This window comes from Ursus americanus, chromosome 6, assembly GCF_024610735.1.
Source record: "Ursus americanus isolate L20-20 chromosome 6, mUrsAme1.1.p, whole genome shotgun sequence".
NCBI lineage: Eukaryota > Metazoa > Chordata > Mammalia > Carnivora > Ursidae > Ursus > Ursus americanus.
The window spans coordinates 56,174,984-56,185,604 of NC_142132.1; the positions used below are offsets into that span (position 1 = coordinate 56,174,984).

The 10,621-nt window shown below is 39.9% G+C and overlaps 1 protein-coding gene across 1 annotated transcript; it reads left to right on the forward strand.

Annotated features, from left to right (window-relative positions):
- Positions 1 to 1,345: 1,345 nt before the first annotated feature.
- Positions 1,346 to 6,630, forward strand: ATOH7 (atonal bHLH transcription factor 7). Its single transcript, XM_045783333.2, has one exon. The coding sequence runs from the start codon at positions 5,422 to 5,424 to the stop codon at positions 5,878 to 5,880; it is 459 nt and encodes a 152-aa protein (XP_045639289.2). The 5' UTR covers positions 1,346 to 5,421; the 3' UTR covers positions 5,881 to 6,630.
- Positions 6,631 to 10,621: the final 3,991 nt, after the last annotated feature.

Genomic DNA, 10,621 nt, shown 5'->3' on the forward strand with positions numbered 1-10,621 from the left:
CAGCTTTTCTGATCATACACTCCTAACAGAAAAAAAACACACTAGTATATAATCACATATAAATAAATGTTTTTATATTTTATATGGTATAAATACATCCTAAGATAGAAATTTAAAAAATGAGATTAATTAAATATCGGCAGAATTTCTAATCTTTTCACATACTTTAATGGACTGTCTTTGTGCTGTTTGAGGAATATAACCCTGGTTTACGACTCTGGGTTAGTTTTTTCATGCGTGTTGGGTGTTATCTCCACAACTGGATTGTGAATTCCATTAGGCTAAAGGCTGTCTTACTCCTGATGTTGTCTGGCACAGGGCTGAACAGATGGAAACAGTAATTACTGGTGGACACATAGACAAGGAAGCACCCGTGCAGAGGGTCTTCGCTGGGAGGCAGGGATGGGTCCCATGACTTTGCTGTTGCCTGGAGAAAAGATTCCTTGTCCCAGTCAGGGTTCAACCAGGGAAATGGGAACCACTGTGTGGACTATGGAGGAAGGAATTTATTATAAGAATGAGGACTTATACAATAGGGAAAGGAGCTAAGAATGTAAGGGTTCAGAAGGGGTTGCTGAAGCATCAAGGAATAGTCACTAAGCAGCCCTGGGTTGGGTGAATGAGGAAGGGCTTGCAGGGGAATCTGGGAGACATGTATTTCCAGCAGCTAAAATAAGACTGGGTGGGGAGGTGTTGGTCAGTAGAGCTGGCAGTCGGGAGGGAGGAGTAGATACACAATGAAAAAGTTCAAGAACAAACTGGAATGCACGTGCACCTCTGTGTCTGTCTTTCATGGCCTCTAACCTGCAATGATGTTCAGAGCACGGTGGGTTCACTTCTGCTTCCCAAAGCTCATATAACTTCCCTTTGCCCACCTCAGATCCAGAATGACACAGGGAAAGGCATTCTAAAAAACACAGCTTCTGGTCCAAATTTACCATAGAACAGTGCAGCACATCCCTCGGATTGATTCCCTTTGTTCTGCTTCTAGACTCATCAAAAAAAAAAAAAAAATAATGATAACTGATTTGTCTTCTCAAAGACCTCAGCACCAGGAAAGGAAGGCCCTGGATGGTGAATGCAAATATTCCAGTCACTGGAAAAATAGAGTATCCCCTAAAAATTAACACTTTAAAAATGTGTCTGTAATTACAAAACTGAACCTCAAACTATAATGAAATCACCAAATTTACTACCCAGTAAGGCCCTGAGCAGCAAAAGGGAAAAGGAACTCTTTTGAATTTAGTCTTCTCTCCCTATTCCTGCTCCCTTTATGGAAGAGCAGGAAAATAAAGCAAAAATGGGTGGAGAGAAAGGAGGGATGAAAGGGGGGGGGCTAGTCTACATCCTGAACAATTGCCACAGGTCATTTACCCAAACAAGCATCTATATACTGCATTTAATTGTATGCCAAGCACAGATCTAAGTGCTTACAAAGAGTAACTATCCAATCCTCATACCAAATCTGTAAGATTGGTACTATTATTCAACCTCTTTTTAACAGATGAACTTAAGAGGCATGGAGAAGTTAAGTGAGTTGCCTAAGGTTGCACAGCTGGGATTCGCATCATGACTAACTATAGCTTTATGCTTAAAAGATTCCAAAGATGATTCATTAAGTTCATTTTCATTATCATTTGTGAAAACTACTCACAACATGCAGCATTAACTGTCATTTAAAGAGTGACTTCCTTAGGGACCAAGCAGGGTTCTTTACAACTACAGTCTCATTTAATGCTCTCTACTGCCCTGTGAGGTAGGTGTTATGATTCCACTTTGCAGAAGGAAACCTAGAAGTGATTTGTGCAAGAGCGCACAGCTAGTTGACAGGAGATACAGGACTCAAAACGGACTCCAAAGATGGTGCTTCACCTAGACGCTAAGAAGGGGCTAAGATCCACTATGGAAAAGAGTGTATGCAGAGTCCAAACCATGCAAGTCAATCTGGCTCATGGCGACGAGAAATTAAATCAGACTGTCAAGCCAGAATTTTCAAGCAGTGTGTGAAGTAATGGGGGTTGGAGAATCACCTGGGGCACTGTGGTGAGCCCATACTTTCTGGAGATAAGTGATCACTTCTGGGGCCTGGGACAGGAACCCCCGCATCCTTGTCATCTTTCCTTTAAATAATATTGCTCCTATTTTTCTACAGGTGTAAACCCCTTCTACTTCTTCCTCTCCCCCATCTCCATCTGCCAGTTTTGATTTCTGGCCAACTCTGAGATATACAGTAACTGCCAGTTCAGCTGGTAGGATCATACCCTCGGTACAGAAACATTGTGGGAGTTTCTACCATGCATGTCCTTCGGGCTCAAATGGCTGTATTTTTTGGTAAGAAAGAATTAATTTTGCATTCAAAATGTGGAACTAATGTGTGTGTTCTCTACAAGGTGAGGGAATGCAGATCACTCATACGGGTTATTCACTACGAATGCACTCATTCTAGAGCATCTCTCTCTCATTTACCTACTTTATTTTTCCAGCCATTCAGTTTGTGTCATGTATTACCTTCCATTGTCTAAGGACCGTGCTAGACGTCAGCGTTATATAATAGATAACACGTCCTTTAAGCACAAAATTTCTAATTTTATTCCTGAAATCTTCACTAGTGACTTGTCTGACTTTGGGAAGTCACTGGTGGATCTCAGTTGCCCCACTGTAAACTGAGTGGCTTGTATTAAGTGATCTTATAATTTGAAAACCTCCAATATCAAAGGACACAGAGATATTAATACAGTCATTAAGTTGCTCAATATCTCTGAGCGTAGTGTTTAGTTTCTATATCTCACCTTCTCCTCTATAAAATAAATGGGAGGTACTAGAGCAGGTGTGGAAAAATGTATTCCAAGGAAATTTGTGAATAGGCTTTTCTAGGAAAAAAGGGTTCTGTGTTCAAAAAGGTCTAAGAAATGCTAGAGTCAGTAGGTTTCTTTACCTCAGGACTTCTTAGAAACTTTACTATACCAATTCTGCTTCATGCCTCTCCAAGCAGGAGATAGCAGATATGTTTCCTAAACTTACTTGACAATGAAATCCTTTTCCCCAATAGCCTCTTTGTAGTACTAATAAATTATCCTTCAGAATACATTTGGGAACTGTCTTACTGTACACACTGTATACTCCTAAGTCCCTTTATTGTAGCAATATTCTCTATCCTGGATCAATTTCATGTCATAGATATCTGCTAGTTTACGTTCTTATGTGCTGTGTGCATATTGTTATTTTTCCTTTTTCTCTTCAAGTTGTGCTTTTGCTTCTCTTGGTGCACAAGCTATAATCTCTCCAAACTGAATATATGGCCTGCAAAATCATGCATCTTATTAGCACTTTGAAAAATAGCTTACAGAACAAGCGCACAGTATGTTTTGTGGGGGAACATTCCAGAGAGTATCACAGAGGAGGCTCCTTGGGCGAAAGGGATGAGATAAGCGAATACGAGAAATAATAGGATTAATAGGGAAGATTTCCATAAAAATTCAAAAAATATATTTGACATTTTGATGATGAAATAATGTAGTCTTTCCTGTCACAGGACTACCATTCCTGACCAAGACTATTAGGACTCAGAGTAACAGAGCCGAGTGGCTCCTTGCAAAAGTCTGTGTTCAACATCTGTCATGCTGGAGATCATTAATGTTCAATTGTATTCTATTGTCTTCATGTTACTCAACTTCATTTCACTGTCATTGCTTCAGCTGGGGATTAATCAACTATTTATGGGAAGATTAGACTTGGGAGTCAGGGCATTCACAATGGGGTTTCAGTCTGAGGCAATGGTGAGAGAAGAAAGTTACAGTAAAAAGATTCCTGCTTTGTGAGAGTTTGTTGAAAATTGAATTAAACAAAAATATCTGAGAATAATGCTGTCATAATCCATATTTCAAAAGGAGAAAGGACATACTTGGTGTTCCTGAAGAATCCAGAAATGATCCTGGCTTGCATCTATTTGGAGCTGGTTTCTTTGCCACTTTACTCTTCCTTAAGAGCTAGAAAAAAGCTGTGATGAGAGAATCAAGTTACTGGGTTCTCTGTATAAATCAGATGATTATCAATGGTGGAAATCATGCTTCGTTATTGTTCCTGAGGACAGCTGATACAACTGCAACATCCATGGAGTATGGAATATTTACAGTTATTTACGAGATGGGGAAAAATCTTCCATTAGGAATTATTTTTTAAAATCTCACAAGTTACTTAGATGTTTCCATTTTGCACATATATGTGGATTATTAGTTTTATTAGATTTAAATGTCAAATTAAATAATTACCATCTCCATATATGTCCCCAAAACATTTATGAACTTCTTTCAGGGAAATGGAGTATAAATTCTGAGTTAATTTGCCTAAGTATCCAAACTCATGCAATCTAACTATATAATTAGAATATTTTGATATGCCATTAATATCTTTTGATATGTTACAATAAATTATTCTGCAGAAAACAGTCAAATTATTTGGACAGTAAAATTCCAGGTCTGCAATATTAGGATCTACTAATTTGTCCCAACTTACTTAATAGCTTAAATAAAAATGTCAATGTATTAGATCGGCATTAACCAAAATTGTCATACATCTTGACAAAGCTAAATCTTCTTAAATTTTTAATATATCTCTCAATTCCAAGACCAACATGTTCATACAAATAATTTCTAATAATTGTAAAACCTCCGTTAAGTTTTTATGTGTAAGCTTCTCGCTGATATGGGAAAAAATCGACCAAGCTCTTTCCCCACCCCCACCCTGTTATTCTTTTGGGGACAGCCAGGCCACTCCAGATGGTGTGTTACTGTTGGACATAGCTTTGGAGAAACTTCAACAGACGAAGGCTGTAATGTCAGGATTTTGCCTTGCGTCGTTCCCCTCCCCCCCCCCTGCAGTTCCCAGGGTAGGAAGGTGCTGAGATGGAAGCCGAGGGACGCCCGCCCACCTGCCACCACCTGTTCCCTCCCTCAGCCGTCTGCTATAAATTCTCCTCCTTCAAAGATTTATCCAGCACTGTCCGACAGCTACTGCAGAAAAAGCGCTCCTTCTCTGAGCATCTGGAAAGATTTCGTCTTCCGGAAAAAGAAGTCTCAGGCTTTCCCAGAGGACTTGAAAGACCTTCCCCAAACCAGCCACACCAAATTCCGCAGCAAGAAGGTTCCCTTCTCTTTTCCAATCTCACGTTGGGAAAATGACTTTCTCTTCAGCACCTCAGTTTCCCCTAAATTTGAGCAAGTGAAGAGACATCAATCTGGTTATCCAGTAGGACGGAAGGCGGGGTCCCGTACTCCCCACTGTAAACTCTGATTCCACGCGAGTTGCTTTGTGTATGACTTACTCGCTCAGAAGAGCCACGTTGGGGAGCGGCTCGATAGACCGGCTCGCGCGCAGGTCCTAAGCGGACGAGTGAGCTCAGCGCCTCCCTCCTTCCGGCCGGGGATGAAGTCCTGCAAGCCCAGCAACCCGGCGGCGGCACCGCGCGCCGCGCCCCCGTGCGCAGGCGGTGCCGAGTGCGCGGGTGCTTGCGCCGGGGCTGGGCGGCTGGAGAGCGCTGCGCGCAGGCGCCTAGCGGCCAACGCGCGCGAGCGCCGTCGCATGCAAGGGCTCAACACGGCGTTCGACCGCCTGCGCAGGGTAGTGCCCCAGTGGGGCCAGGATAAAAAGCTGTCCAAGTATGAGACCTTGCAGATGGCACTGAGCTACATCATGGCGCTGACCCGTATCCTGGCCGAGGCCGAGCGATTCGGCTCGGAGCGGGACTGGGTCAGTCTCCACTGTGAGCACTTTGGCCGCGATCACTACCTTCCGTTTGCGGGAGCGAAGCTGCCGGGTGAGAGCGAGCCCTACGGCCAGAGGCTCTTCGGCTTCCAGCCAGAGCCCTTCCAGATGGCCAGTTAGGGCGCGCGGCCCTGCCTGGCGGAGATGCTCAGTGATCGAGTTCCGGGGCCCTAGCCCTTTCCCCAGTAGGTGGCCTAGGATGCATTCTTAGGATAAAATAGTAAACTTTCAGGTTGCTTTTATTCGCATCACCGGTCTTATGGACATGATTTTATTGCCTTTCTCTTCCTCCTTATCAGTATTTTGTAGATTACATTACTGGATCTGGTTGCTGTGAAAATAATGCCCGCTTTCCTCTTTTTTGGACGACTTTGAGGAAAAGCAATCTTAAAAAAAAAAAATAGGATTAGGCTCTACTGCAGTTTTAGTCCTCGGAGAAATAATCACTTTCTTAAACTTTGTTAAGTTTGACCTGTTCGGGTGAAGTTACAGTATCCATTACTTGTGTATGCTTAAAACAGCTACCTACCTGTCATGTAAATGCATTTATGCTTAGTGCATTGTGTGTGTATGCATGAAGTAGTCGTACTTTTTTTTTTTTTTTGCTAGACTACATGGGCGTGAGTGCTCTGTATTTTTAAATGTACGCATTATTAAAATATAGATTTTGTAATATATAAATAAAAATGTGGGTTTGTTTTTCATGCCAAGTGCCCTGCTAGTTTCCTGACGGCAACAAAGGCCTATGTGGAGGTGATGACATTGAGTGCTTCCCTGAGTGAAGATGTGGAATGTTTAAATCTAATTGCACCGGTTGGCAAATGTGCCCTTTTGTAATACTTTGTTTTAAAAAAAAGAAGACAAGCTGATGAGAATACAAATAATTAATTTGAAAGCTTTTTCTGTGAACTTGGAAATATAGATATATTTTTCATGTTTTTTTAAAGGTTAAATTAGTTGAAATAACATTTAGCTTTTAAGTAACTAGATATACAATTTCTCGATATCTTATTTAAGCCAGTTACTACTAATTCCTTACAAGTACCCAAATATATATATATATATTTGTTCCTATATAGGAATATATATATGTTAGTATTATATATATAAATATAACTAGCACTGAGAAATTTAAAAATGTTGCTTTTGTAAGTGATTTCCTTTTAATCAGTACAAGCGAGCAAAAAGGGCATCACTGCCATCAAGGCTAATCAAGTTTAGAGCAAAATAATATGCACGGTATTGGTTTGAATTACTTTTATCAATTTGCTTAACCATTGGATGAGTAAACCAAACCCTTAATGTAAAGAGTGACTTGGTGGTCAACAGCATTGCATGCAGTATTAGAAGTAATAATAATTATAAATAATAACTAGAAAAAGCGGGACTCTAACTTATGTGTGCATTTGGCATTTTTCACAAGTCAACAGAAACAACAGTGACATCCCCCGAACTTTTATGGATTCCAACACCTAACATGAGATGCAGCCACCTATTTGCAATTTATATTTAACTCTATAGAAAGTCTTCATAGAATTTTTACTTAGTTATCCCTACTTATCAAAATCCATTTGGTTTGTAAGGAGTCAAACTGTCTTCCCCAGGGCATAAACTTCAACTTACAAAACCCCAAGTGTATCTCTAGAAAGCTTTGAGAAACCAGTGCTGAATTTCCCTTTCCTTCGGATATCCATTAAGAAGAACCTGAGGCAGCCTCAGGACTTTGCTTCCTCACTGCAAATTCGAGGGTAAAATGTTTAGGCTCTTAGAAGACACTATAGTTTACACTACACAGCTCTAGAAGAGACAATGTCAGGTCCTTTTTCTGACCACACTCCACACTGCAGCGTGTACTTAAACTAACGGCAAGGCTCTGGGCATCTGCCTTTCTTACTATTTGGGTACAATAGTTTAGACTCAGAAAGCTTCATTAATAACCCCAGTAAGTTTGTAGAGTTTGAGAATGAATCAAATCAGTACTAAAAAATGTATTAATTAGGAAAGGTCTCTAAATGTATTAAGATGGAGTCCTTTTTCCAGTAGCGTTCATATCCCACTCTCTAGACTGTAAATACCTTGTAAAAGAGAACTGTGCTTTTCATTTTATCTCTATGGCTTTTAGTAGAGAGGGAAAGACAGAATAAGCTCTCAATAAATATTTCTTTTTTGATTATTAACAGTAGTTTCTTAATGAAATTGAACGATTTATTAAAAAGTTAGGGTCCTAATCCTGTTTCTCTTCTGCATCCCCATTCTCCAAAAAGAATGGGAATCTCTCCATTAAATATTTTGCCTATAACTGCCTGTTCTGTGTTTTTGAAATCTCTGGAAGCAATTTAGCTCTTACCAAATCCCTAGCTATCCACCCCACTTGATGTACTATCTTTTCCTGGAAGACATCTGAGGGAAAAGTAAATGGGTCTCAGTGATCAAATCCAGTCTTTGATAAAACTCCAGAAACTGTACATTGGGAAATCCATTATGATTTATGCATTAGGAGCTTGGATAGCACAAGTGTAAAATCTTTTTGAAGTTAAGATTCATTATTATACATAATAGATTGTAGATTACCAAAACACTAAAGAGTTGCTACAGTATTCTATACTGTCTACATTTGAAAAATCTGTGTTCTTTCTAGTTTGACAACAGGGCATATTGAAATTCAAAAACATTCTTTTACCTGAGCTCCCTTTTTAAAAAAATCCAACAAATATTATCAAGCACCTACCCATACCCAGACTTACTCAACACCACCCTTGCCCTTGGATATGCAGCCAAGAAGAACACACACGTACTAATCAATAAGCAGTCCTAAACAGAATATAGCTGAATGCTTCAACAGTGTAGTACCAGTAGCATTATGCCATAAGAACTCTTAAGAGGGAACATTAAATAATAAAAGAAGACTCCCCTGGGCAGGTTTTCAGTTTGACTAGTTATTATATCTGGGCTCTTCCTATGTGCTAGCTGGAGGCTGGATCCCCAAACCCCAGGGTCAGAAGTCTTGAAGAATCATATACAAATGAATAGGGCTATCAAGATGGGAAAGACCATCCAAGCCAGTGGTTCTCAACCCTGTCTGCTCATTAGAATCACATCTAGGAGTCTTGAAAAAAATATCAAGTCTGGGTCCCCCGCTCGCTCAAGAATTGTTTTAACTGCTCCAAGGCGAGGCTTGGGCATAGTTTAAAATTTTCCCCAGGTGATTCTAACGGGCTGTAAATGTTAAGAACCACTTAAAAGAACAACGTGTACTATGACACCATTAACCTCATTACCAAAAACTGATGATACTGACTTCAAACTTTTGGTATTTGCAGATGTTAAGAGGATCGGGCTATCTTTCTAAACATCCAATACAGCCCGTTTCTTAGTTAATGAGGTGGCCTTTATACTAAGGAAGATCTAAAATTTCTGTTAGCTATGAACCAGATAGAATGCATTTGGGCTGTGGTTAATAGAACTGTGGAACTCAACAGTAAGTCTCAGTTACTTAAATTTTGCCATCTTACAGTAAATGCGAAGTGCTGTTTTTGGACTGAATTTGGCTAGCCTCTGCTCTCTGCGTAGGCATCGCTAAAATACCTCTTTTTGCTACCTACGGGTGAAAACAATTTTAAAGTGCGTATAAAGCCGTAAATATATGACCTGTCTTCTCACATGCGTATAACCCATTCCCTTCTCTGGTCATGAATACAAGTGGGTACAAGCTCTAACAATTGTTTTATTGAAGTAACACGGGTCTTTAAGATTGCTATTTTAAACTGGCAGGGTATCCAAAAACCACCTGAGCTGAAAGAAAAACACTGAAAGCAAGAATTTACCTAACTCACATACATAGTCTGGAACCAGATACAAAGCAAAACAAACCCAACAATTAATTGAGAATAAATAAAATTTTATTTAATTAATAAAGAAACAGTCCATCACATCCTCTAAATTGCTTTTTAAAATATCCAGTTTGAATTAAATACTGGTTCTTAATTCTTATTTTTTCTTCTTCTAATTGCAAAATTTCCAAACAAAACACAACCCCCAACAAATCTTTAAGAAAGCACGACTAGGAAACAGTAACAATGTCATGGAGATGACTGGTCTACTGGAATACAGTACCACATACCTTCTGAAGAAAGACACAGTTTATGCTCACAAACATTTGGGCTTAAGCGATCACTTGTTTTCAGTTCCACAGAATATCTAACATGCATGATGCAGAAGAACAGAAATAAAAGCCAAGATCCATTAATTGCTTTTTAGTAATGGAAGCAAAACATACTGTTTATGTAATTCACACATTTCAAAATGGCTTCTATAATCGTTTTTTCCATTAGTATTTCAATAACCAAAAAAGTACTTTAGAAAATAAGTTGACTCAAGCTTCCTAAGATGGAAGCATACCATGTTTGTAAGAGGCATCTCTCGATTCTGATTGAATTATGTTAGCTATGGGCGCTCCATGCCTCAGTTGAAGTGTGTGTACGTGTGTGTGTACATGCCAGTGAGCATATGTACATCCTTTGCCAGTCCTCACGGCTGAAATGAGTCATTGGGGTTAAATGCAGACTTGATGTAGCCGAGAATGCAAAAGCAGCGGCCAAAATCTATGCTCATTTTTGTGGGTCCATATCTATCTGTTACCCTAAAGTTGATTCATTTCAACATAAGGCCATTGACATGCTAGCATGGAACGTTTTTTCATTGGGGTCTGGAATAGTACAATGAAGTTGTCCTGAACTGCTTAAGCCAGAAAGGAATACAGGAACTCCTTTGCTCTTTCTTTGTGGGCTGCAGAGTCATTATTTCCACTAGCTTCAGTCGTGGACACAGGAGTCAGAGTTCCCGTAGGCTATCCTACCTAGGC

What these genes read in the sequence shown, in the direction of transcription:
- ATOH7 (XM_045783333.2), top strand. Translation starts at nt 5,422, where the DNA reads ATGAAGTCCTGCAAGCCCAGCAACCCGGCGGCGGCACCGCGCGCCGCG.